Here is a 27984-nt window from a genome sequence, read left to right as displayed (position 1 = left end):
TCCTTTATCCACTGGGGATACGTTCCAAGACCCCCAGTGGATGCCTGAAACCATGGATAGTACTGAACCCTATATGTACTATTTTTTCCTATATATACATACCTATGATACAGTTTAATTTATAAATTAGGCACAGTAAGGGATTAATAATAACTAATAATAAAATAGAACAATTATAAGAATGTGCTGTAATAAGTTATGTGAATGTGTTCTCTCTCAAAATATCTTATTGTACTGTATTCACCCTTCTTTTTGTGATGATGTGAGATGGTAAAATGCCTTATTATGTCAAGAACGTTCACCTTTTCTCTTAAAGGAAGCACTTTATGGCTTCTCTTCAGCATGTCTGAATCACCAGCTTCACTACTCTTGTACTTTGGGGCCATTATTAAGTAAAAGAAGGGTTACTTGAAAGCAAGCACTGTGATACCTCAACAGTCCATCTGGTACCTGAGATAGCTGCTAAGTGACTAATAGGTGGGTATTGAATACAGCAGTGAAAACGCTGGACAAAGGGATGATTCACATCCAGGTGAGATGGAGCGGGAAGGTTTTGAGATTTCATCACGCTACTCAGAACAGCAGACAATTTAACACTTATATATTGTTTATCCTGGAATTTTCCATTGAATGTTTTCAAACTGAAACCATGGAAAGCGAAACCACAGAGAGGGGGGACTACTGTAGCAATGAATCAAACAGACCAAAATCTCTAAACTCTTGGAGTTTATATTCAAATGCAGGGAAAAGGACAGTAAACAATAAAACCAACAAATGGAAGCTGCTTGGGTGGGGCTGTGCTATATTAAATTCGGTCATGAAGGGAGGGTCTTATTGCAGAGACCTGAAAAATGTGAGAAGGGAACAAGTTGAGGAAGATAGAAGGGACCAGGGGAAATTAGTCTTTTAGCAAAGGGAACAGGAAGTGCAAAGGCCCTGAGAAAACAGAGGGTGATAATGTGGCTAAAACCAGGGAGTTCCTGGGAGAGTGGTAGGAGATGGGTCTGAGGGGACTAGTGGGGCAGTTTCGATCATGTAGAGTTTTGTAGACCACGAAATAGACTTTGGTTTTTACTCTTTCATCAGATGGGAAGCCATGGAAGGGCACTGAGCAGAGATGACATGATCTGACAGGTTATAAGATCCCTCTTTTTGTTCTGGTGATAAAAGACTACAGGGGGCAAAGATGGAAGCAGTTAGGAGACCAGTGCAATAATCCAGGCAAGAGATAATGGGTGGCTTTGTCAAGGGTGTGGCAGAGAGACGGTGAAACATGTTAATAATCTGGGAAGTATTTTGAAGTCAGGACTGACAGGAATTGCTGATACAATAAGCAAAGTAATGATACAAAAATATGTACAGAAAAATATGATGAAGACGTTTCTTGGATTTATAGAAACGAGACTGGTTTTGTCAAGCCTCTGTCACTGATATAACAAATAGTAGCACACCTGTAAATTCAGCATTGGAACTCGGAACTTTTGTGTCATCTATCATTTATCCCAAAGAACACACAAAAAGACAATGGCCAAATATATTTAGTATTAAAATCTGTAGTTGCAATTAAGTGAGCTTGATCTCATTTTAGCACACTGACGTGAATAATTGTTCAGCAGACATAACATTTCAAAGTAAAAATGACACTTATCCGTGAGGAGACTATAAAGCTCATTGGGTAGTTACACAAAAGGGTAAACATTATTATTAGGAACAAAGATCTGGCCTGATTTATCCTGACTGACAGTCTGTACTTCCACCTGATCTGATAACTGCTCAGACTTCGGATCCTTTGCCTACCTGGTTACACTGAAAGTGCCTTGGAGCTTATTCAACCTGGCATTCTTTACTACCTGGCATGGGCACATAGCAGGTGCACACCAAATATTCATTGACCTGATGATTTCTTAACATCCTTCACTACCCTCCCTTCTGTCCTCTTTCGGCAGCACTCAAGAGCACTTTATTTTATTTATCAAAGTCGGATTTCAGATAATCACTCACAAGTAACGAAATTTCGGAATGTGTTGCGCTTTAGGCAGGGCCTGGGGAGGGAGCAATCCGGAGACCCCATTTACCTGGGAAGCCAGGGAAGGCTTCCTGGGGGAGGAGAAGTCCTCTGGGCTGCAAAGTGACAGGGTGAATGCGACTGTGGAGGGGGCAGGAGTTAGAGGACCAGTTGCGATCAAGGAGAGGGCCTTCCATGGTACAAAGGCCCTAAGACGAGAAGCCACCTGGGAAGCACTGAATGAAATTAGAGGCTGACCTGGAGAGCAGGCTCACCTGGAGAGTCGGCTCACCTGGACCTTTGGGAGAATAAACACGCAGGGGCTAAAAGGTTGTTTTTGCAAATTATGTTAGGTCTGCAAACTCTCGCGAGTTTTTTGGCACCATTCACCAAGGGCTGAAAGGGGCTGGGACACGGAGCGTTCCCTCAGGCCGCTCTATACTCTCAGTACGTACTGCAGGCTGGCCTCGAAGGCGGTGCGGGAGAGGGGGCCGCCTTCAGGAGTCACCCCTTTACCTCACCCGAGTCTCCCACTGCCATTCCAGCTTATTTCCTCCAATTCTGAGGTCTCCCAACCAATGAGTTTGCCTCTTCACCCAGAAGTAAACAAACTATCTGAAAGCGTCCTACGGCAGGACACCCAGGTTAGCTTTTTGTGTCTAGGGGTTTTTCATGGCTGCTCCTCAATACGAACAAAATATGGCTGCCTCTGTGGTGGGGCGACCCCATCGTTTCTCCAGATGTTTTGTCTATCTCGAGAACCATCAGCAACACGACAACCGACTGGGGCAGCGCCACAGCTCTAGAGCTTACAGCGGCCAGTTGTGTTGGCCGCCGGTGCCGGACGCGGCCACCCACTTCCACTCCTCGGGCGCGGCCAGGAAGTTTACGTCCTCCTTCCAGGCGCCCGGTGGAGTCGGGAGGGGAAGGGGGTGCGATCACTATCCCTCCAAAGAAGGCTCCTCTTCCGAAGCGGCCTGTCCCACGCGCTGTCCACTTCGGAAGAGGAAAAAGTTGGGCAGGAAAAAGTGGGAAGGGGCCGGAGCGCGGGGCCGGGACGGGTGAGGGCGGGCAGGTAGTCGGGTCGCCTAGGGCGCGCGCGAGCCTGGGTGGAGCCAGCGGCCGGGCGCAGCGTCAGCGTTTAAGATGCAAATCGATTCCCCGCTCCTCCATTCCCCTCCCGCCCCGCGCGCGGCTCCGCAGCCGCCCACGCCTCCTGCGCGCTGCGGCGCCCGAGCGCTCGGCTCTACTTAAGCGGCGCGGGGGCCGCGACCCAGCACTCGCCTGGAGCGCGCAGGCGAGGCGGGCGGAGCGCACCGAGGCTCTCCGGGGTGCACGGCGGCGCGCTCGCACCGCTCGGCGCTGTGCGGCTGTCGGCGGCGGCCGGGCAAGGCGGCTGCAGCTCCTGTGCGCGGCTCCGCTCCCTGTCACTGCCCCAGCCCGGCCACCTCTTTGCCATGGCTCTGGCGGACAGCACCCGTGGATTACCCAACGGGGGTGGCGGGGGCGGCAGCGGTTCCTCGTCGTCCTCTGCAGAGCCGCCGCTCTTCCCCGAAATCGTGGAGCTGAATGTGGGCGGCCAGGTGTATGTGACCCGGCGCTGCACCGTGGTGTCGGTGCCCGACTCGCTGCTCTGGCGCATGTTCACGCAGCAGCAGCCTCAGGAGCTGGCCCGGGACAGCAAAGGCCGCTTCTTTCTGGACCGAGACGGCTTCCTCTTCCGCTACATCCTGGATTACCTACGGGACTTGCAGCTTGTGCTGCCCGACTACTTCCCGGAGCGCAGCCGGCTGCAGCGCGAGGCCGAATACTTTGAGCTGCCCGAGCTCGTGCGCCGCCTCGGGGCGCCCCAGCAGCCCGGCCCGGGGCCTCCGCCGCACTCGCGGCGCGGGGTGCAAAAGGAGGGCTCGATGGGCGACGAGCTGCTGTCGCTCGGCTACACGGAGCCGGAGCAGCAGGAGGGCGCCTCGGCCGGCGTGCCGTCGCCCACGCTGGAACTGGCTAGCCGCAGCCCGTCCGGGGGCGCCGCGGGCCCGCTGCTCACGCCGTCTCAGTCGTTGGACGGCAGCCGGCGCTCCGGCTACATCACCATCGGCTACCGCGGCTCCTACACTATTGGGCGGGACGCGCAGGCAGACGCCAAGTTCCGGCGAGTGGCGCGCATCACCGTGTGCGGCAAGACGTCGCTGGCCAAGGAGGTGTTCGGGGACACTCTGAACGAGAGCCGAGACCCCGACCGGCCCCCGGAGCGCTACACTTCGCGCTATTACCTCAAGTTCAACTTCCTGGAGCAGGCTTTCGACAAGCTGTCCGAGTCGGGCTTCCACATGGTGGCGTGCAGTTCCACGGGCACCTGCGCCTTCGCCAGCAGCACCGACCAGAGCGAGGACAAGATCTGGACCAGCTACACCGAGTACGTCTTCTGCAGGGAGTGAGCTCCCCAGATCCCTCGAAGCTCCAGCTCACCCATTTCCCTTCCTTCCCGCCCGGGAGAGGATTATAGATCTTCCCTCTCAGCCCTTGCCTTCCCCGTCCTCTGTTCCCCACATCCAGTAGCTGGGCCAGACCCCCTCGTCCCCCACTTCAGAACCTGGAGCCACAAATCCTCTTGGCTTCTTCGTCGTCTTTGGACCCCACTAACCGAGAGAGTCCAGTTGTACCCCCTCCACCCCGTGCTTCCTCTGGCCCCTGCCTCAAACACCCCGCCCCCGGATTGCCCTTCAGTCTGATCTAGTGGGGCAGTGTGGCCACAAAGTCACCAAGTACCTGGGAAGGATGGAATTGTTCAGAACCCGATTGGACCCTGTCCAGTGTGGAGAAGATTCCTTGAAATCTTCTCAAGCCCTTATGACTCATTCGAGAATAGTGTTTTAAAAAGTGATATCAGTCTTTTGGCCCACTTAGAGGTCAAGTTTTAGAAGGCTGGATGGAAGACCCGGGACCTGGAATTGGGATCCCAGGGAAGCAGTTCAGTGACTATAAATGAATAAAGTTTTGAAAAGTTACAGGTAGAAAGTAGGAGAAGACTCTAGTGCTGGCACAATTAAGGGTCATATCTTCTCCACGTAGAAATAAAGGTCTTTGCCTGTGGCTTAAACTTGTAGAAAGTTACCCTCCAGGCTGAGGAGGCCACCTTTCTGGCTCACTGCCAGAGCCTTTGGTTGGACTGGTTGATAGGGCAGCCCTTGTTGGCACGAGGAAAGAACGCTGCGGCTGACAAGGGCAAGACAGCCCAGGCCACCAAGCACAGCGGGGAAATCACCAGGCAGTGGGAAAATGGAGCTGGGTATTAATGCACGTCGGGGCGTTAGGAAAGCCCAAGTATTTTTGCGATGAATGGCAGTAGAACCTTAGCTCTTACGATTTGGGGGTGGGGGTGGGGGGAGGAAGGAAGGTAGGAGGGTGGGAAGGGAGGAACAGACATAATCATTTATTATTTGAAAGTTGGAAGTTTGTACCATCCTTTTGAGTACATGCACATAAGAACAGTAGTACACAAAAACATGCGAAGCATTTTTATAAAGACTATTAATATCTACTCTTAACTGGCAGTTTATTGAACTAACTGTTTTGAGTCCTAAACTTAGAAGTTGCTGATACTCATATAATCTAACCAAAGAGTTACCCTGTAGGGTTTTTTGTTTAGTTTTTTTTTTTTTTTTTTTTTTTTAGTTTTTGAACTTTATTTTCTTGATTATAAGTTAAAAATATATTTAGTTGAGCAAAATATGTTTGATTTTGATTACTTAGACTTAAGATCTCTTATTAAAAATACTTATTTTCTCCAAGCCCCGTCAATGTTGACTTCTGGGCAGACCCGAAAACCAGAAAATGCCACTTCTTTCATGCAGATGATTTGAAGTTAAGGTGGAATCATTTTGATTGACAGGGCTGCAGAGAAAAAGAAGCCACAAGGGCTGCCCATCTGTAGATAGCTGTAAAATGGAATATTTAAAAAATGAAGACAAGTACTTAAAAGTGAGCTGAGCAATAAAATGGTGTTTTAGGTAAATGCAACAGAAACAGAAGGAGACCTGGTTGCCTTATACCTTTTCTCTAACATGGAATAAATTCCCACTGCATATCCTATCTACACCATAAGTGAAGGAAAATGAATCTTTATCTTTCATGCTGTGAGGCTTTTTTGAATATTCTATGATGATGGAGAAGCCTTTCTCTTTTTTTCATTTGTTTCAGCATCTTTCTCTGGAGTGTGTTTCTCTGGAGTGTTTTGTAAGTCTGTTTTCAGTGTTTAAATCAGCACCATTTCCCCTTCTTTTTAAAAATGAACCTGGTACTGTATCTTACTATGTCCATAACAGATGTTAAGAATCAGAACAGTTTTATTCTTAGACTCATATGATCCAATCTGTATATATCATATATAAACATTTTACACGAATCATTTAGTTTTTTAATTCATTTACTAATGCTATAAAATTTCCTATATTTGCCCTCACTAACTTGCATTAGATGGTGTATATACTAAAGGAATGTGTTTAATATATCCTTGTCTGGGAAAATTGGGTTAGGAAAAAATACTAATTATAAAACTTAATTTGCTCCATACTTTTGCTTGGATACTAGTTGTATACTAATATGCTGATTAACTGTCTACTTAAATCAAGGTACCTGTATTTTTAATCCACTCTTTTTTTTCTTTTTTTTTTTTTTTGTTAGTTGAGAAAGAGAAAGATTTGAGGTCTTTTATTATTGTAGTTGCAGTTTTAGAAAAGTAAAGTTAGCTTTGTATAAAGATTGTAATTGTAAGGGAAGTGGAAGCAGCAGAAATCCAGGAAGTCCTGTTTGCTTTTGTGTTGAGTGTGTTCTCAGACTAGATAATGCATCAGAACTTACCTCTGTTTCAAGCCTGAAATGATTTAGGAATGTCGCTCACTGGCCAAGAGTGAGTATCACAGAGATTTCTCCGCCCATATGGTATTTTGTTAGATTGCTCAACAAGAATCACATAATTGAGAACATCTTAGAGGGAGGCACAGATCAAAACCACCGACATATGGGAAGCCTCTGAGTTTCTGATTTTCCTTGCTAAATCTGCACCACTCCAGGAGTCATGAGAAACTGCTAAAGTTTTGTCTCTGTCACTTAAATTATAAATTTTATCTTGTAAAACTTTGCCTTGAAGTATTCCACTGCTTTGTGCATACACATTTTACTCCCCTTACTCTTTTCATTATCGGAAAGACTGGAAATTTAATGGATGGAGACAGTAAACCAACCTCTTTTTCTAGCCATGACTGTCCCCTCTGATGTTTGAAGTGGACACCTGGAAATGTTATATTTTTAGCCCAAAGTGAAGGCTGGTTAGGAAACTCTTCCACATTGGGGAGACAGTAGAACTGAGGTAAGATAACTTGGCCTGGGCATTTTTGGGTCCCTTCCCCTCTGTGTGCTTAGCCACAGGACCCTTGGTGGTCTACAAAGTAGGCTGGAGTGTTTGTTGATTGTCACCTATGAGCTTGGATGGGATATTGAGGGTCCATTTGAATAAATCCTGTAAAGACACCATTCAGGTTACATGGGAGAATATCATACATCATTCAGATAATTATGACTGCATTAACCTCAGTTTAGCATGTATTTACATATGTAGTGGCTACGATTACCATTTGATTTACAAATACAACTGAGTGACATTAGGTTTTAATAACAAATTTAATTTGAAAGAATTGTTAACAGTGGTTAAAAAAACAGGTACTGTGTTCAACGCTTTTGCACCAAGTGTTTGACAAGTTGTCTGTTTTTTAATACATGGAGAATATGAACCATATTCATCCTAATTTTTCAAATTATATGTTGTGGAAAATATTCTTTGAAGGTGTGAGACTTTAAAGTTTTTCTCCCCTTTAGTACCGTTTTTATTTTTGTGTTTCTTATTTGGCTTTTTGTATTGATAGCAAACTGATAATTTATAATACTAACCAAAATTATTGTCTTCTCTTTCAAACCAGATACATATATATATATGACCTGTTGATTCTCTGAGGAAATGCATAACCTGTGAATTCTCAGACAACAAAATGGGCAACTGGCAATGCTCATAACATATTCCAATATTTTATTGGAATTTTCTATGGAATGTTATTATTACATTAAAGCCATGTAAGGTGAAGCTTTGATAATTTCTTACTTTTGAAATTATAGTAAATTCTATCTAATATTCAAACATTTTTGTATTCCACATGAAAAATGCTAAATTATACTGCAGGCATTTAGAAAGTATTGACTGGAGGTGTTGAATTCCTTAAGAATTTCTTTTTCAGTCTAAATCATAAGTGCTTTTCTCAGTTGACTTAAATTTTTAAAATAGTAAACTGAATATTTTTATTGTAAATCTACCAGAATAAATCCTTTGGACTTTTTTTCTTTTTCTTTTTCCCTTACCATAGCTAATTTTAAAATGGAATTAGTGTTCTTAGATGACCTAATCTTCTCTTGAGAAATAAATAAAATACCCTTGTGTTTCTAGTGGCTATAGTACCTGAAAAAAGGATTCCTAGAGCCAGAAACAAGTTATGTGAAGTTAAATTTTCTTTGTCACAAGTTTGGATTAAAAAAAAAAATCTTAAAGTGTTAATATTTGAAGATTTAGATTTTCTACTGGGGCCCTTGAAACTTGGAAGAAATTCAACCAGAATATCTACATTAGAGTATAATCTTGTGTGGTAGGAAGATGGACTAGTTGATCAAGAATTTTTGTCACCTTATATACCTTGTGTGATTTTTTTCCCCAAGTTGTTTTTATGAAATGTGTTTTGAAGTATGTGAACATTAATTGTAATGTAAACTATTACACAACTGTCTTTGTGACTTTCTAGGCAGGCATATTTTGCTATTAATGTTGAATACAAATGATGACCATTTATGACCACACAAATAGCATTAGTGAGATTTCATGATAAAAGTTTAAAATATTCATCATGGATATTAATTTTGAAGATGTAAATTATGTTATTCAAAATTTTCCAGGCATCTGAAAAACTCTTACCTGCTAAACAAGGTAAGATTCCCACAGAGCTATTTGGAATTATAAAATTATTGAAGATGTCTTACATATCATTGAGTCATTTTCTCAAAATAGAAGGTGAAAGGAAAAAAATTAATGATACAATTATCAGGTTTTTCTCACGAAACAGAAAGCCAAGGGAAAAAAAATTCTCTATATTTAAAAAAAGGCACTGATGAAGTCTTTTCAGACATGCCCAAACTTTAAATGAATTTCATCAACCATCTAAATACTCTAGAGATTTTTGTTCTCCTGTTCACAACCAGTTGTATAACAGAAATACTCAATACTGTTTTCCTCCCAGTGTGTGAAGTAATGAATCATTGATTATGTGACTTGTTATGTATTCTATTAAACACTAAAGAATAAAATATTCACTCCTTTACTTACTCCTCTTGGCTCCTGGGTATGAATTGGCTTGAACACTGGTCTGATTTCATTTGAAGCGTTCTCAGAATACTGAGAATGCTTCCCAAATTGTTGTGGGGCTAATGATGAACGTTGTACCATCAGAAGAACTCACTGTGTAACTGGCCAGCTGGGCCAGCAGTGAATAGGCTGTTTCCTCAGAGTTTGTTGTCAAGAATGCCTCCTGTCAAGGTGGATTGGTACTCAATGTGGAGGACCAGTTTTTACAAGCATTTGCGCTGACTTCAGTCTTTGCAGCACATGCAAAATTAATTTGAACATGGGCAATGTAGGTAGAGATGACCTCTTCAAGTTTGTAGGGAAAAGGAAATAGAAGCTATGAGATAAGCCTAAATTAAAAGTACAATTCATAAAGGTACAACTCTCAAGAATGTTGGCAAATGATCTGCATTTTGGGTATAGGAGCCCTTTCCCGAATCTTCTCCAGTCATTAATAAGCCCTCCTTTTGAAAGAGCACAGCGCTGCCCTGACAGAAATGTCAGCCAGACAGAAAGAAGTGAAGCCAGTCGACACCAGCCAGGGCTGCTGGGTTATGGCGCAGGAAGCCCTGAGTCAGGCTGGAAGAGTGAGCCAGGCTTCGCCCTTCCTTTCGGCTTTGCCTGGACTTCCTCTAGATAGCTTTTGTTTCGGAAGTGTGCTTGTGTATGAGTATAAATACCCACACATACACAATTTAAGCTTTGAAAAGTTGATGGTGAAAAAGCAGTACAAGAATAGTATGTAATAAAAAGTAAATCTCCCTTCTCCAGTAACCCCTTATTTTTCCCAGGGGTAAACAACCATTGGCGTATTTTTACAGGAATATATATATATATATATATATATATACACACACACACACACACACACACACACATACATTTTACTCTCCTTTTTTCTATTCAGTACAAATTATTCCTGTTTCATGCCTTGCTTTCTTCTTTTAATCACATATCCTGGAGCCCTTCGAATGCAGGTTTTGGGGTTCAGCTTAGACTGTTCCAGAATGTGTCACTTTGGCATGTGGATTATATTGAGCTGAAAACAAGCAAGGCCCATCAGACTCAAAAAGAACTTTTTTACCTCTCCCTTAACTGCCTAAAATTATTTAGATGGGGACTTATACCAGGAAGAAAGCTATTAGAGATAACTTTTTTCCTCTTGTTAATCTGTCTTATGTCAATTTAATTATAGACCAGCCAAAGAACCTAGAAGGGAAGGAGGAAAAAGTTTTTCTCCCCTGCTCATTCATGAACACGTAGCAATGATCTACCTCATTTTATTTGATGGCTGCATGATATTCTGCATGATATGCCATTGTCTAGATGTACTTCATTTCTTACCAGTTCTTTCTTGATGGGCATTTACATTTCTAGATTTCTTTGTTTCTACTCTAAAGAGTGCTGTTTTGAATATCTTTTTACTTATATGCAAATATATCTGAGTCTTTTTTTGTATGAAGTGAAGAGAAATCACCTGGAGGTATTTTTTTCTCCTTTAGGGTTATGGAACTAATACAATTCATTGGCACCTCTCACGAGGATGGGGATGATGGTGGTATGAAATAACTTGAGAATCATTTTAGATATACAAGTGTGAAGTTTTATGTAGTTTTAATATTGAGGACAATACCCCCCCAACCCCCCGCCTTGATATTTCAGAAGGTCCTCCTTCCATTTTTATTCTAGGATTTTTGTTTCATTAATTATGGCCAACACTTGGTTTTTAGGAATATAGTATATGAAGAGGAGCCATACGGATCCCATACTTCTGAATGAGGTACGTCATGGGGAGTTAGATGGGAAGCTATAGGATAAATACGGGGCACCTTTCTGGAATTTCAGACTAATTGTGATGTGTATATATGAGATGGGGAATTATAGTCATGTGTCCCTTCATGGTTGGGATACGTTCTACAAAATGTGTCATTAGGTGATTTTGTTATTGTGCAAACATCAGAGTGCACTTACACAAACCTAGATGGTATAGCCCACTACACACCTAGGCTATGTGGTATCGCCTGTTGCTCCAGGGCTACAAAACTGTATAGCATGTTACTGTACTGAATACTGTAGGCAGTTGTAACACAATGGTATTTGTGTGTGTAAACATATCAAAACGTAGAATAGGTACCGTAAAAATGTGGTCTAAAAGAGAAAAAATGGTACACTTATATAGGGTGTACCATTGAACGGACCTGGCAGTTGCTCTGGGAGAGTCAGTGAGTGTTGAGTGAGTGTGAAGGCCTAGGACATGACTGTACACTGCTGTAGACATTATAAACACTATATTTAGGTTATACTAAATTTATAAAACAACAGGAGGTTAAATCAACCATAAGAGAAATGATGCAATCAAGAGAGTTGATTAAAAATGAATTGTATGAGCTGTTACCGGTGTGATACTGAATGCTGTTTTACAGCAAACATTTTTTTGGTAAGTAGGAAGAGTACACTCTAAAATAACAAAGATACAGAGTAGTAAATACATAAACCAGTAACATAGTTGTTTATTGTTATTATCAAGTATTATGTATTGTCCTTAATCCTGTGTGCTATACTTTTGATACCATTGGCAGTGCAGTAAGTTTGTTTACACCAGCACAAATACGTGAGTAATGCGTTTACTTTATGACATTACATTATTACAGCTCCGACAGCACTAGGCAATGGGAATTTTTCAGCTCCATTATAATCTTACGGGACCCGCTGTTATATAATTTGGTCCACACGTCACTGACTGAAATGTCCTCATGCAGCGCACGACTATAAGTCACTTAACTGGTAAGTAATTTACAAAGATCTGTTTCATTTTATGGAAAGAATGATACATTTACAGGAATTTACAAGACAAAACCCTAAAATTAAAGATATTCTTAACTTGTAGAATCGGAGAGGTGAGTTTGACCTCTTCTGCGGTTAAGAACTCGGTGGTGGTGGTGGTGGTGGTGGTGGGTTGAGAACTTCTGCTGGCATATGCTGGGCTTGCTTTGTGATGGATAATTCAGGGGAAATGGTAGTCTCTTAAGATCTCTGCATTATTTTGCTCATATAAGAAGTTTAAAGGTCAATGACCCTTTGGAGCTGGAATGCACCTCTTTTCCACTCACAGACCTCCTAAGTGTGACCTATAGGGCTAAGTAGAAAGGAGGTGTTCAGGGCCAATTTAGGCCATTAACTCTTAACTTGGCCGCTGCAACTTTTTCCCACACACCGCCATTCAGTATTTATGCATTCATTCAAAATCTCTTGAGAACCTACTATGTGCCAGTAGGGACACAGAAAGGAGTAAGTGTGGACAATTAGTAAGGGAGCTGAATAGTGAGTCAATAACTTGGTAGTACCATGCTAAGGTAGTCTGAGTATTCATAAGAGTGAGAAAGGAGGATACCTAACTCATGTCCTAGGCTTGCTAGAGGAGGAGATGGCAGAACAGGCTTAAAGGTGAAGAAGAGGAAGGGAGAGGCCTTCTAAGCACAGGCCAGCTTCATGAGGAAAGACCAGAGACAGCAAGAACCAGAATCTCATTGGACAATATTATCCCCCAAAACAGCAAAAAGCCAAACAAACAAACAAAAAACAGCTGAAGAGGCAGTGAGAGTCAGATCAGGGTGAGCCTCATATACCATGATAAAGATTTAGGTGTTAGTTTTTAGAGTTTACTGAAGAATTTTAAACAAGGTGTCAAATCATCGGGGAGTTCCATTTTGCAAAAACAACTGGGGGCCTTGTGGGGGAGGCATTTGATGGGTGTTGGGAGTTACAGGCCACTTAGGCAGCTGTGTGTGGGGTTCGGTTTATGTACCTTAAGCCATGTGCAGAGCACTTGGCTGCAGGGGTGGGGTGAGGTTTCGTTCACCTTCTCCCTTCAAACCTCTCAGGCCATGCAACTTTACATGTGATTTGTTTGCAGGAATATTGGGAGCACCATATTTGAACGAGGAACTTCTTTCTTCTGCTAATCCCTATATCTCATCTTTAAGAGACAAATTATGGAGTCTTTAGAGAAACCTAATCAATTATTTATTTAGTAGGTTCTTTATGGAGCACCTGTTATAATGCATCAAGAAACCTGAAATACCTACTCATCCTTTCAGCTTCCAACAGTCATTATTTGAGCTCCTAATATATTTGAGACACAGCCCCCTCCTTTCTATAGTAGAGAGTAAAATGGTGAACTGGCTAGTTAAAGGGCCTTTACTTCTGGAACAACCAAATATTACAGAAAACTTAGCATTGTTGGGCTTTATACACTTGGCATTTTGGAGTTTTATGACCACTACCTTTTCCCTAACAATTTAAGAAGAAATACATCAAATAACTACTAAGAATGATCTCTCCCCAATCTTCCTTTTCCCCCTGCCCCCCGCTTTTTTCAAAGTGATAAAGATGAAGCAAATTAATGTCAGAATCTAAAATTCGTTTTTGGACTTCTCTTTTGTAACTGACAATATTTTCCAAGTTATTTACAAATTATTTCTCATTAATTCATTATGTTTCTCCATTCTAATACTTTCTGGGTGAGTGAGGGGAAGAATCCAAGGTAAGAGCAAGCCCTCATTTCTGTATACAGAAGGAAAGGGCAGTGGAGTATCTTCTTGTAGCCTTTAGTCTTCTTCTTTGGGAAGTATTGAATAAAAATCACGGGTTAGAACGAGAGGAACACGAAGGAAATGAAACTAGTAATTCAGACTCCTTGGTGACTTGGGTTGTATGCTTTTACTTTATGGTGTGGTCTTAATCTTCACTCACCCTTGACATCTATTTGGCCATTCAGGGGAAGGAGAAAAATGTAGTTATTTCTTTATATTTGCCTCCGAACTTAACACTGTATCTAACAAATAATAGACGTCAATAGAAGCTTGTTGAATAAATAAATGAATACTTATGTTATTTTATTCTTTTTTTGTGTGTATTAGGGAAAAAACTAACTGAAAATTTGCCGTTTACTTTCTTTTGTGACATAACCAAGAATCAATCCTTCTTTATACATATTTTTTGAGAAATTATAACTATACTTTCATAAATAAAATGTTTTTATGTATTTTTCATGTATTTATGTGTAGGTTCTTTTTCAAGTTTTTTTTCTTATTTGAAAGTCACAGAGATTACAATGAGAACTAAACTGCGTTGGGTATTTTTTTCTGAATAGTTATTAGGTGGCAACTGCTTTAATGCCCAAAACGCTTGACAACGTTTCCATTTTATGATGGAAGTCAAATTCACTGACAACCGTATTATAGGCTTTTCTCTGGGGCTATTTATTATAGGGTTATGAAAATATTAACTGGACAATTTCAAGAGGTGCCTCTTTAGAGTTGTAGAAAAGAAATTTGACCTCTCTGAAATACTGGAGTATGCTGTTCCAAGTGTTCTGCTGGTGAGAGTTGTGGGTTTTTAAAATGACAGTTGCAAGGACTTTTAAAAAATAAATCATCTGTGGAATGAAGCTATGACCTTATAATAGTAGTCACGTTGATTTCTTTTCTCTACTCAACACCACATGTTTTCAAAGTATAAGTTCTCTCCTGAGCTTATGTCAGAAACACAGCTGTTAGGTAAAAGTTTTGCCTGCTAGATCTGAGAGTGTTACTTTGAAAACGTGAGCAAGAAACAACAATGCTATAGACTGAATGTTTGTGTCCCCCCCAAGGTTCATATGTTGAAATCTTAACCCCGCAAGGTGCTGGTATTTGGAGGTACAGCTTTTGGGAGGTGATTAGGCCATAGGGTGGAGCCCTGATGAATGGGACCAGTGCCCTTATACAGGAAACCCCAGAGAGATCGCTCATCTCTGTGGCCATGTGGACATAGGGAGAAGACAGCCATCTATGAATCATGAAGTGGCCCCTCATCAGACACGGAATCTGCTAGCTCTTTGATCTTGGACTTTCCAGCTTCCGGAACTGTGAGGAATAAATGTTGTTTAAGCCTCTCAGTCTATGGTATTTTTGTTAGAGTAGCCCAAACTGACTGTGGTAAACTTCTTTATATCGTTATATTTCCCCTCTGTAAAGTATATTCTCCTTCTCCTAGTGTCTTAGAAGAAGTCTCCAAAAAGTTTTATGTTATTATCATCATGCAGTTTAGTTCTAGGTTTGAGTCAATTTGAGGATAAGTAAGGCAACTCACTACTTTTGTTTTAATTTCTGTATCTAACTGGTGAAAAGAGCCTTTAGGGCTTGAATTTTTTGACATTTGTCTTTAACCCACTCTACTTTATGAACCTAGACATAACTGATAAATCTACCAGTGACTTACCTTTTATTTAGCTATAGGAAATTAAGCATAAATGGTCATTAACCAAGAAAAAGCAGAGAGAAGGAACTCACTGTCTCTTAAAAGAGGTTGAAGGTAAAATTTCACTGTAGTGAGGAACTATGGGAAACTCACTCCTTTAATTGTGACATGCCTTTTCCTTATAAGGAAGTTTTAAAACTAGGGCTAGAGTTCTATGGGGATTATTGTTAGCAGTTCTGTGAAGGAAATTGATCTTGGAGATATGGTTAGTGATTATCGTGGCCATCTACTTCATTCTTTGTCTCTCAAAAAATGGGAGTGCCTGTGGCGCTCATGCAAAAAAACAATGTAGAATGTTTTTCTTAATCCTGAAGTTTGGAGTTTTGTGATAGTTGGGTACTATTTTATGTTCCAAAGAAGTTTCCATAGTCTTTGTGAGATATGTGCAGCTAAAATAAACTTTACTAATGAAGCTTGGACTAAAAGAAGCTAAAATAAACTTTATTAATAAAGTTATGGCTATGGGAGGCTAAAATAAACTTTATTAATAAAGCTTTATGAAAATTCTGTCTTCCTTAGTAGTTAATACTTTGTATTTGTTAAACTAAAAATGGTCTAGTTTAAAAGCTAAAGACTTTAAAGAAAAAAAAAACAACTGGATGAGCATGCCTTTGTTTAATAACCTTTAACCAATGTCCATAATACCTTTTAGAGCAAAATGAAGTATATTTGTTAAAAATAACTTTTTAATTTTGCAGATACAAAAACGTACTTGTCTAGTCAACAACCCTGTTCTCTGTCTATGTACTAGTCAATGCAACCTGAAGCTGTTTGCACACGGTGAGTTCCCCTGGGCTATTGACCGGGCTGCTGGGAAATGAAGGAAGGATGGGGCTAGTTAGGCATTGAATAGTGGGAATGTAGGAAGCACAACTATGAAAAGAGAAGAATTCTCACTTATATATTGAAAGTTGAATTCACAAACCTATATAAATGCTGTCCTTCAATCATGCATTTCAATGAGAGCCACAGGAAATTAGTTTAAAATGATACATAGCAGATTATTAGTAGCAGTAGGGAGGGAATATCTACTAAAAATTGTTGATGTTGGAGAAGATGAAAAAGTTCTGGAGCTGGATGGATGGCTGCACAATCATGTGAATGCGCTTAATGTCACAGAACTATACAGTTGAAAATGGTTAAAATGGTAAATTGTATGTTATGTGTATTTTATCACAATAAAAAATAATATGGGTTTAATGAAGATAGCATAAGAAATATAGAAAATTATAAAAAGAATAAAAATTCTTATATAAACCTATCAAAAAACTGTTGACATTGAAATCACCTCCAATTATAATGAATTAGCAGTCCTTCATGTGGATGAGTTATGAGTCATACAGTAAAATCAGTCTCATAACTTTTGGTGACCTTTTAATTTCTAGAAATTTGAGAATATGTGTTTGTGTCAGTATGTGCTTAAATTTCTGTTACATGAATTTTCTATTTTTGGTGCTTCATCCCTCTCCATTAGCTCAAATAATTAAGAGTTGTTACTCAGTTTGAATTGAAATGAAGTTCCCCATAATTTGGAATTTCAAAAGGCTTTGCAAGAACATTATAATTCCCATTCCACAAGTCAGAGGATGGAATGAGTAATTGTTCAGGAGGGTAAGTGTGTTTAGAGTCAAAAAACAACTTAGCATTTCTTTTATTTTTTTCAGATTTTTATTAGGAAATACAGCTAACATACATTACATCAGTTTCAGGTGTACACCACAGTTGTTCAACATTTATATAACTAAAGAAATTATCAGCATAAGTCCAGCAACCATCTGACACTGTACTATGCTATCACATATTATTGCTATATTCTCCATGCTGTATATTACATCTCTGTGACTTATTTTATACCTGGAAATTTGAACTTCTTATTCCCCTTCACCTTTTCCCCCACGTTTTAAATTTTTCAATTACAGTTAACATTCAATATTATTTTGTGTTAATTTCAGGTGTACAGCATAGTGGTTAGACATTTGTATAATTTGAGAAGTGATCCCCTGGACTAGTCTAGTATTCACCTGGCACTTTACATTGCTATTACCATATTATTGACTATATTCCCTGATGAGACAAATAAAGAGTTAACAGGAGTGGGCTTGTGAGCTAACAGGAATGGGCCATACATTAACCGCTTGGCTCCGAATCCCCTCACTAGCTCTGCACTGCAAGCTGACAAGCACCTTCCATCCATCATAGGTAGGAACGGAGCAGTTCCCAGTCATAACAGCAACCCCCTGCAAGCTGACATCGATCATAGAGGGAAACAGGACAGTTCCCAGGAGAAGATAATTGTAACGGCAGCCCCACTGCAAGCTGACAAGCACACTAGATCCTGCTTAGACAAATACAAAATCCCATCGGTGCAGCTGTCTCTATTAGACTCAGCCCTGGCAAACTTCTGCCAATATATCTCTGACCCTTCTGTCTCGGCAGCTCTTTCTCTCAGACTGTCCCGGCAAAACTTCTGGCAGTTCCAAACCGAACTCTCTCTCTTTTTGACTTTCAATAAATCTTTTCTTATTCTTGTAGAATCTCATAAATTCTTTTACATTCTGTGAACGACCAGGGGTTAATTCTATGCCAAGACATTCTCTATGTTTTACTTTACATCCCCATGACTATTTTGTAACTACCAATTTGTACTTCTTAATCCCTTCACCTTTTCCACCCTGCCCCTAACCCCCTCCCACCTATCACCCCGATAAATCTAGTACCCATCTGACACCATACATAGTGATTACAATATTATTGACTGTATTCCTTATGCTATATTCTACATCCCCATGACCGCTTTCTAACAACCAATTTGTACTTCTTAATTCCTTCCTGTTTTTCACGCACCTCCTCAACCCTCCTCCCATCTGGCAACCATCAAAATGTTCTTTGTATCTATGAGTGAATTTCTGTGTTGTTTGTTTATTTTGTTCTTTAGATTCCACATATAAGTGAAATCATATTACATCTGTTTTTCTCTGTCTGACATACTCCACTCAGCACAGTACCCTCCAGGTCCATCCATGCCACTGCAGATGGCAAGAACCCATCCCCTTCCCTGGCCGAGCAATATTCTATTGTATGAGGTCAGACAATTAAGTTCGTGAACTCATCCTAGAAAAAGTGCTACACACCTAATTGCTGAATATCACTATGGTCACCTTCAAAGTACTCCCCTTGGGAAGCTATGCACTGACACCAGTGCCTAGTCCACCCTTCAAAGCAATTTTGGGACTCCTTTTTCTGGAATGGCCATCAGAGTTGTTGTCGTATTACCCTTGATGTCATGAATGTCATCAAAATGTCTTTATCTTTGGGTAACGAATCATTTAATATTTCCTTTATCTTCAGGTAAAGAAAGAAGTCATTGGGATCCAGGTGAATATGGAGGGTGTTCCAATATGGTTATTTGTTTACTGGCTAAAAACTCCCTCATAGACAGTGCCATGTGAGCTGGTGCATTGTTGGGATGCAAGAGTCATGAATTGTTGGCAAAAATTTCAGGTCATTTTCATCTAACTTTTTCACACAGCCTTTTCAGCACTTCCAAAGAGTAAAGTTGGTTAACTGTTTGTCCAGTTGGTACAAATTCATAATGAACTATCCCTCTGATATGAAAAAAAGGTTAGCAACATTGTTGCAAGAAGTTTGCGAACTTAATTGTCAGAACTTTGTATATATGTACCACCTCCTTTTTATCCATTCATCCATTGATGGACACCCAGGCTGCTTCCACATCTTGGCTATTGTAAATAAAGCTGCAATGAATATATGGATGCACACATCCCCTTGAAGTAGTGTTTTGGGTTTCTTCGGATAAATACCCAGAAACGGGATTACTGGGTGCTTCTTTGTCTCTTTTTATACCCTTTGTTTTAAAGTCTATTTTGTCTGGTATAAGTATTGCTACTCCAGATTTTTTCTTTCTTCCATTTTTATGAAATAAAGGGATTTCGCATCCCTTTACTTTCAGTCTCTGTGTGTCTTTCAATCTCTTGTAGGCAGCATTTGTAAGGGTTTTGTTTTTTTATCCATTCAGCCCCCCTGTGTTTTTGATCAGAGCATTTAATCCAGATATATTGATAGTAATTATTGATAGTTATGCAGTTACTGCTATTTTATTCATATTTTTGATCTCCCCCCCATCTTAAAGAAGTCCCTCTAACATTCCTTATAGTACTGGTTTGGGGGTGATGAACGCCTTTAGCTTTTTCTTGTCTGAGAAGCTCTTCATCTGTCCTTCAATTATAAATGATAGCTTTGCTGGGTAGAGTAGTCTTGCTTGTATGTCCTTGCTTTTCATCACATTGAATATATTGTGTCAATCCCTTCTGGTCTGCAAAGTTTCTATTGAGAAGTCAGCTGACAATCTTATGGGAGCTCACTGATAAGTTACTAGTTGCCTTTCTCTTGCTGCTTTTAGGATTTTTTCTTTGTCTTTAACCTTTGCTATTTTAATTATAATGTGTCTCGGTGTGGACCTGTTTGGGTTCATCTTGTTTGGGACTCTCTGTGCTTCCTGGGCTTGTATGTCTATTTCCTTCACCAGGTTAGGGAAGTTTTCAGTCATTATTTCTTCAAATAGGTTCTCAATCCCTTGAGTACTCTCTTCTCCTTCTAGTACCCTTATGATACAAATGTTGTTATGCTTGATGTTGTCCCAGAGGTCTCTTAAGCTATTCTCATTTGTTTTTCCTTTTGCTAGTCCGATTGGGTGTTTTCTGCCACTGATAAAGCCTTGTGTGGTAAGGAATTGGGTGTGGTGGGGTCCCAGTGAGTCACCAGGGTGGAGTGGGCAGAGCTCGGGAGACCAATTCAGATACAGATTTGGCCATGAGCATGGGGGAGGGCTCAACACAGCCTGCTGGCTGCCTGGGAACGGGACCCCACCCAGGGAAAATGGCTACTACCTTTCAGCCCTTGCCTGAAGCCACACACCTCAGTCTTCCCCTATATGTCTCCAATGCTCCCGGAGTCACTATCCTTCCACTGGAGCCCAGGCTGAGTGACTGTGAACGAGTGAATCTGTGTGCAGGCACTTTAAGAGGATGTCTGGGTGCCCTGCAGCCTTCTGTCCCACCCAGATGGTTGGAATCCCCCTGATTTTCACAGCCAGATGTTGTGGGGAATCCTTTTCCCAGCACCAGTACTCCTGGCTGGGGAGCCTCATGTGGGGATGGGGTCCCTCGGTCCTCTGGGGAGAACCTCTATGGCTGAGGTACTCCTCCGAATTTTCACCCACCACATGGAGGTTTGGGGCCAGCCCATTTCATGTCATACCTCAAGATGGCTTCTTCTTTATATCCTTAGTCATAAAACTTCTGTTCAGCTAGGCTTCAGATGGTTCTCTATGTTAATTGTTCTATAATTTAGTTGTAATTTTGATGTGTTCATGGGATGAGGCAAGCACAGTGTTTATCTATGCCGCCATCTTGGATCAGTCTTCAATTGAGCATTTCTATTGTTAAGAAAGGTCCTGGTCTGTGTGCTCTCTATTAGTAATCTCGTTGTTCTTAAACCAAGTTAGTGTTTACAGAGCTTTAGCATTAGGCCAGTATTTATGGGACAAAGGTACGTAATTGAGAAATCATAGTCGTTCATCTGCAATAGGAGGGTTAAAGATGACCAGCAGACATGAGAATCTGTCTTAGCTGCTTTGGCCTCATTTGGGAAGTTGAATCAAAGCTGAAGGTTGCCGACTCAGGAGGAAGAAGATGCCTCAGAGTAACAGTTTGTAAACTTGGGTGGAAATTGAAACTGGGAAGTATATATATACCAGATGGCAGAGGAAATAACTCCATTGAAATAATTTGGGAGCTTAGGCAAACAGATAAAGCAGTGTTTCTCAGTGGAGTTGGGTGTGTGGCAATTATTCTCCCTCCCTAGGGATCATTTGGCATTGTCTGGAGACATATTTTGGTGTCACAAGTTGGGGGAAGGGTGCTGCTGACATCTGGTGAGCAGAGACCAGAGATGGTGCTATACATCCCATTAATGTACAGGCACAGCCTCCCACAGCAAAGGATTATTTGGCCTTGCATAGTGGTAGTTCTGCAGTTGAGAAGCCCGGTGATAGGTGGGCCAGGGAATAGCCCTGGTGAGGCGTTTGGTCCAAATGCGGACCATGGTGTTGAAGGTTAGGAAGTTTCAAAAGGAAAAGATTATGTGACTTGTCAGATTTGAGATGGGCTAAAGTGAAAGAGGGAAGGGGCAGGTGGGTAGATAGGCTCTTGCTAAAGTACTTTTGTCATCTTGGTGGGTTTTCCACTGGTCAAGCCAGTGGAAGCCAGGACCTGGAAAAGAAGTAGACTGAAAGTTTTGCCAGATAATGTATCAAATCTGGAGAAGAGCGAGGCAGTGCCATAGTGTCAGGCAGCAAAATGAAGGTTAAGAGATTCTAGAAAGATGAAAAAAGTACATAAATATGGTGGGCCTGGGTAGATGAGCTTAGAAAACAGTCTCAGAAGACATGGAAGGTAAGAAGTAACAGAAGCTGGCAGGTAGAACAGTGGTTCTCAAAGCTGCCTGCACATTAGAATCACTTAAGAAATTAAGAAAAAAATAGTGATGCCTGGGCCCCACCTCAGACCAATTCGATTCAAGTGTTTGGGGGTGGTTTCTGGACTTCAACTATGTTTACAGACATTTTCCACATATTTTTAACGTGCCGCTAGGATTGAGAATTGCTGTCCTAATAGGTCAATAAATGCAAGGAGGACTAAACAGGGCACTTAGACCAACACTCTGAAATAAGCTGCCGTCTGAGGTTAGGGACCACTTACGTTCTTCCCCAGTGTTTCGCTACCTGCCCTTTGTAGGGAGGTGTCGGGGCTCTGGCTGAAAGGATCACGTGCCGGAAGCTTCCGGCTGGGTTCCACTTACAATTTGATGATAAGGAGGCAGAGCGGGCAGGCAGGACTCACGTCTTACTAGTGACTAATGAGTGAGACTTGGATTTAAACTTCCAGAGAGTTCCCACATTACCTTATGATAAAAAGTAATCAGTTAGGAGTGAAAATAATATTAATTAAGTTACATGAGCAATTAAAAATCATTTCATATTTTATATATACAGTCATGTGCCACTTAATGACAGGGATACATGCTGGGAGATGTATCATTAGGTGATATTGTCGTTGTGTGAGCATCACAGGGCGCACCTATACAAACCTGGATGGCATAGCCCACTACACACCTGGGCTCTGTGGTACAACCTGTTGCTCCCAGGCTGCAAAGCTGTACAGCATGTTACTATACTGCATACTGTAGGCAGTTGTAACACAATGATAAAGATTTGTGTATCTAAAAGTAGAAAATGTAGAGGAAAAATAAGGTATATACAAGATAAAATATGGTACACTGCATTGGGCACTTACCGGGAATGGAGCTTGCAGATCTGGACGTTGCTCTGGGTGAGGCCGTGAGGGAGTGTTGAATGAATGTGAAGGCCTAGGACGTAACTGTACACCACTGTAGACTTTATAAACACCATACACTTAGGCTACCCTACATTTATAAAATGGAATTAAATCAAGCATAGCAGAAAATAATGCATTTAAGAGACATAATAAATACAAGATGTATGAGGCTAGGGCTGGCATAACATGGCATGCTGTTTTACGGCAAGATTTTTTTATCAGTAAAAAGAGTATACTCTAATGACAAAAGTAGTACAGTAAATACATAAACCAGTAACATAGTTGTTCATTATCATTAGCAAGTATTATGTACTGCACATATTGTATGTGCTATATTTTTGTATGACTGGACGCGCAGTAGGTTTGTTTACACCAGCATCACACAAACACGTGAGTCAATGCACTGCGTCATGATGGCTGCGATGTTACGTGACAGCTGTGTCCCTAGGCCATATACATTTTTCAGCTCCATTATAATCTTATGGAACCACCACGGAATATGTAGTCCTTTATTAACCAAAATTTTATTATGTGGTGCATGACTGTATAAGAATGAGAGTGACATTATAAGAGAAGAAATGAAAAGCCATGAAACAATGGATATCCTGTAAAACGTGTATAATTTTCTCTATAAGCGGCTGATAAAGGCAGCTTGTTTTCTCACGCTGGTGCCCAAAGAAGGATGATGAACTGGTCGGGAGAGTGGCTCTCATGGCCTCCTTTTCAGATGGGCCTTCCTCATCTGCCCTTTCCAGTTTGGAAACATTCCTGAGAAAGCACTTCTTTCTAGTAGAAAGAGAATATGAGTGAAAGCATTCTTTGTCTGTGATTCCTGAGACAGTTTCAAACAGACGGAGTAAGTGACTGGTGGTGAGAGTCTGTTCCATTTTGATTTGTCTCTGGCAAGGCCTGGTGGCGATTTAATATTCTTTATTATTATTGTACATGCAACTTCCTTCCTGGCTTATGATTCCTGTCAGGACTGTGTGTTAGTACCCATTAGTCATTTTTCTTGGGTTGGCCTATAATGCTTCAAAGGAAGGCTGGTATATTTCAGTAATTTTGCTTACAATTTGATTTGCGTTCTCTAGAATCCCAATTTAGTTTCATCAGCACATTTCAACATACAACAGCTGGGCCCCTGGATGGGCTCATTTACATACATTAGCAGTTGAAAGCTAAGCACCAGCGACCCAGAAGATGGCCGGATATTTTCCTAGAGCTTCACCTGACATTTTTTTGAAATAAACTCTGCCTCCCTGTTTGTAACTGTCAGTGACAGTATTCTGTGAACGATTAAAAAAAAAAAAAAATTTGTTGGTCTCCAGGCAACTTTGAAGTTAAAATGCTTTGATAATCAGAATATGTTTTACATACTTCAGTGTCAGGTAAGAATATTATCCCCTCCCATTACAAATATCTCTATTATTAGATAAATGGTAGAGGAATCAGCTTCCTAATTGATCAGTGATTGTCTACAGGAGGCTAATCCATTAATCCATAAACACCAATGTGACTGAGACGCTCAGCATGACTCTCCAGACAGCTGACATTACACAGTCACGGCATGAGAAGGACATTCTGTGAGGCTTGTGAAAAACTCGGGTTTCTTATTACCATTTTCTTTGCTTATGTTTAAGTTCTTGAACTGTGGTCTTGGTTTGTGTGAGGCTGAAAAATGCTCCCGCTTGACCCCACCCTCTCAAAGATATCTCCATCCTAATTCCTAGAACCTGTAATTGTTAAAAAAGTATCTTTGCAGATGTTGATTGAGTTGAGGATTTTTTTTTTTTTTCAAAGTGCGTTTTTCCAGGACCCATCAGCTCCAAGTCAAGTAGTTGTTTCAATCTAGTTGTGGAGGGTGCAGCTCACGGTGTCCCACGCGGGAATCGAACTGGCAGCCCTGCTGCTAAGAGTGCCGCACTGTGACCAACTGAGCTAACCGGCTGCCCTGAGTTAAGGATTTTGAGATGAGATTATTTTGGGTTATCCTGGAGGGCCCTAAATGCCATCACCAATGTCTTTATAAGAGAGAGGCAGAGGGAGATTAGAACACAGACAGAAGAGGACGAAGCCATGTGACCACACAGGCAGAGGTTAGGGAGAGGTGGCCACAAGTTAAGAAATCTGCAGCCACCAGAAGCTAGAAGTGTCAAGGAAAAGATTTTCCCCTAGAGCCTTTGGGGGGGCATGTGGCCCTGCCAATACCTTAATTCCAGCCTAGTGAAACTGATTTTGGACATCTGGCCTCTGCACTGAGAGAATAAATTGCACTGTTGTTTTAAGTTACCACATTTGTGGTAATTTGTTATGCAGTCATAGGAAACTAACATAGTCTGTAAGAGTCTACCCTGTGGTTCTCAGACAGGTTGCTCATTTATTCTAGTATATATTAATATCAGTGTCAGCATTTTTTAAAAACCTTTTTTTTTTTCTGGAAATGAATTGTTAATTTGCTTGCTGTTTTTCATTTGGTATCTCATTTATGATCCATTTATTCTACTGAATCCTGTCTGTTTGGGCAAATAGGGAAGAGGAACTGCAGGATTATTTGATCTGCTGAAGAGCTCCTCAGTTATGGGACAAAACATTTGTGAACAAGTAACCGAGAAGATTCAACATTCCAGGAAAGAGAGAGAATATTATCTGCTATGTATTGAACTTTTATCATATCACCATTTTATTTCCCTTTCCAGTGTCTATGAGATAAACAGACCTATTGTATTTTATCAACATAAATAGTGTTGTACAAGAGACCTTGGAATTGGAATTGCCCTCTGTGGAATGGCTGTTGGTATGAGTTACAGATTATGATGATTCTGCACTGAAGTGGGGGAAATGCAATCAGGATGTCCTTATTCTCCTTGGCCAATAGCAGCATGCTGTCACACTTCTCCTTTACTTCTTCTGCCGTTATTATTTGACCATGATGCACTGGGGCCAGTTCGTGAATCACGGGACTCTGTACTATAGGTGTCACTGAGGGTAACGTGGGCCGTTGGAGGAGCCCATTTCCATACAAGTTGTGATGCCCAGTGAAATGGTTCAAGAAAAGCTAATAGAGTTCTGGTTTTAGACAAAGGTCCTAGAACTATGGGTGAAACAAACTGTTAGAAATTTTAAAAATGTTCTGCGTAAAAGCACTTCATGAGTTTTTCTATTTAAAAAAATCAGAGAAACATTAATTCCTTTGATAATCGTTGACCCCCTCATAGGATAGTAACAGCTTCTTAAAAGGGACAGTCAGAACATAATCAAGTTGAAAAAACGAAATAGTTTTCTTTTGCAAAGAATTTCAATATATTTTATATGTATCTATGTGTTGGCTAAAAGATAAGGATTTTTTGAAGGCTTCTAACTTTATAACAAAATTATTAAGTAAATTCTCAGTTAAATGTAAATGATTCTGTTTTCTCAAGTATCTTCCTGATGGAAATGGGAGAACTCTTCAAAGATATGTTTGAGTCATTGGTAGAGGAAATCTATACTTAAAGCTTAATATCCTTTGTGGGCAAGTACCTAGGCATTTGTAGTTTTCAAATCTCTCTCCCTTCCTTCCGTAATTCATTCTGAGGCACTGTAGGAGATACTGAGTGAGGTAAATAAGACAATGTCCTTACTGTTAAATGTTTTATGACAACCCTTATGATTTTCAGAGATACAAAGCAGTGGTGACCAAGGTAGGCCTGAGATCAGATTGAGATGGGAGTAGCTGTTTACTGCAGAATGGATCACCCAAACCTCTAACAACGCTCGAGAATAAGTTAAATTTCACTATGTTGAAAGACGGGTTATGCACATATAATTTTTTATTTATAAAATAAACCTTTGATAATGAAAATGCTGAAGAACAATTACAGGCTTTGCTCTGAAGGGTCAATATGAAACTTGACTGGAGAGATGGCATATGAATTATGGATTCTCTTTTCCAGTGAAATCTCTTTTATCACAATTCCCTGAGAAATTTTATGTTGTGCATATTGAAGAGAATGAGAATTAATTTAATGATCCATTCTCTGTTCATTATTTCTTTATTTTTTATCCAAAGGAAAACACTCAGTTTTCTTGTACAAATAATACAATGCAATTACCATATGACTAGTCAAAAAAGGTGTCAGAATAGCACGCTACAGATATTTTCTTCATATGATCAGTGTTTCAAAGGAGGTATAAATACAATTTTGTTAAGTAAAGCTGTGATGAAAGCAGATAGAATTTTTGTTGTTGTTATTCAACATGTTCTAATCTATAAGGAAAATATTTTCTTTATCCGAGGCAATACTTATTGTCTTACTTATCTTAAAATATTAAAAATATAAAAATATAAAATTACTTATTTTAATATATTAAACTATATTAAAAATAATAATATCATCTAAAGTTGAAATAACATCATCTAAAGTTGAAATAATATCAGCTAAAATAATTAAATAGGTGATTGAGTTCTGGAAAGAGATTTTAAAAAGGGAATAGGAAAGCAGTTTCTTTGAATTTGGGGTGAAATGGCTTTTATGTTTGAAGAAGTAATGTGGGTACCTGGTCTGTCTGTGGAGGGAAGAGAAGAGGAATTCGGCTGTGGGGAAGGTGAGAAATGACAGGGTTTTATAACTCAGATTTCAGTGTTTCCTTGCAATCCTTCAGTGGTCCTGTCTTTGCTACACACTGTGAGTCTGGCTTCTCATTTGTGACTTCACACAGTTTTGAGTTCTGAACATTGGTACCTCCTAGCTCCCACACTTTGTCAGAAGTCTTGGCTACCTGAGAATCAAGCTGTTGGAGCTGAGATTCTCATCTGATTGTCAGCCAAAGAAGGTGGGATAGAGTGCAAA

The 27984-nt window shown here is 40.7% G+C and overlaps 1 protein-coding gene and 1 long non-coding RNA gene across 2 annotated transcripts in view; both read left to right on the top strand.

Annotated features, from left to right (window-relative positions):
• The first annotated feature begins 742 nt into the window (after positions 1-742).
• Positions 743-9421, top strand: KCTD12 (potassium channel tetramerization domain containing 12). The gene has a single exon (XM_033104449.1). It carries the CDS (start codon positions 3463-3465, stop codon positions 4438-4440), a length of 978 nt encoding a protein of 325 aa, XP_032960340.1. The 5' UTR covers positions 743-3462; the 3' UTR covers positions 4441-9421.
• Positions 9422-12091: 2670 nt separating this feature from the next.
• The window catches only part of LOC117021546 (uncharacterized), a 28225-nt gene continuing 12332 nt past the window's right edge, over positions 12092-27984 (top strand). The window contains exons 1-2 of the long non-coding RNA XR_004422880.1: positions 12092-12224; positions 16439-16520. This is a non-coding gene — a long non-coding RNA (uncharacterized LOC117021546). The remainder of the gene's footprint in view (positions 12225-16438; positions 16521-27984) is intronic.

The sequence above is a fragment of the Rhinolophus ferrumequinum genome, chromosome 4 (assembly GCF_004115265.2).
Source record: "Rhinolophus ferrumequinum isolate MPI-CBG mRhiFer1 chromosome 4, mRhiFer1_v1.p, whole genome shotgun sequence".
NCBI classification, from domain to species: Eukaryota; Metazoa; Chordata; class Mammalia; order Chiroptera; family Rhinolophidae; genus Rhinolophus; species Rhinolophus ferrumequinum.
This window is presented reverse-complemented; position numbering and strand designations above follow the sequence as displayed.

Excerpts from the sequence above, each read along its gene's own strand:
- KCTD12 (XM_033104449.1), top strand. The coding sequence starts at position 3,463 with ATGGCTCTGGCGGACAGCACCCGTGGATTACCCAACGGGGGTGGCGGG.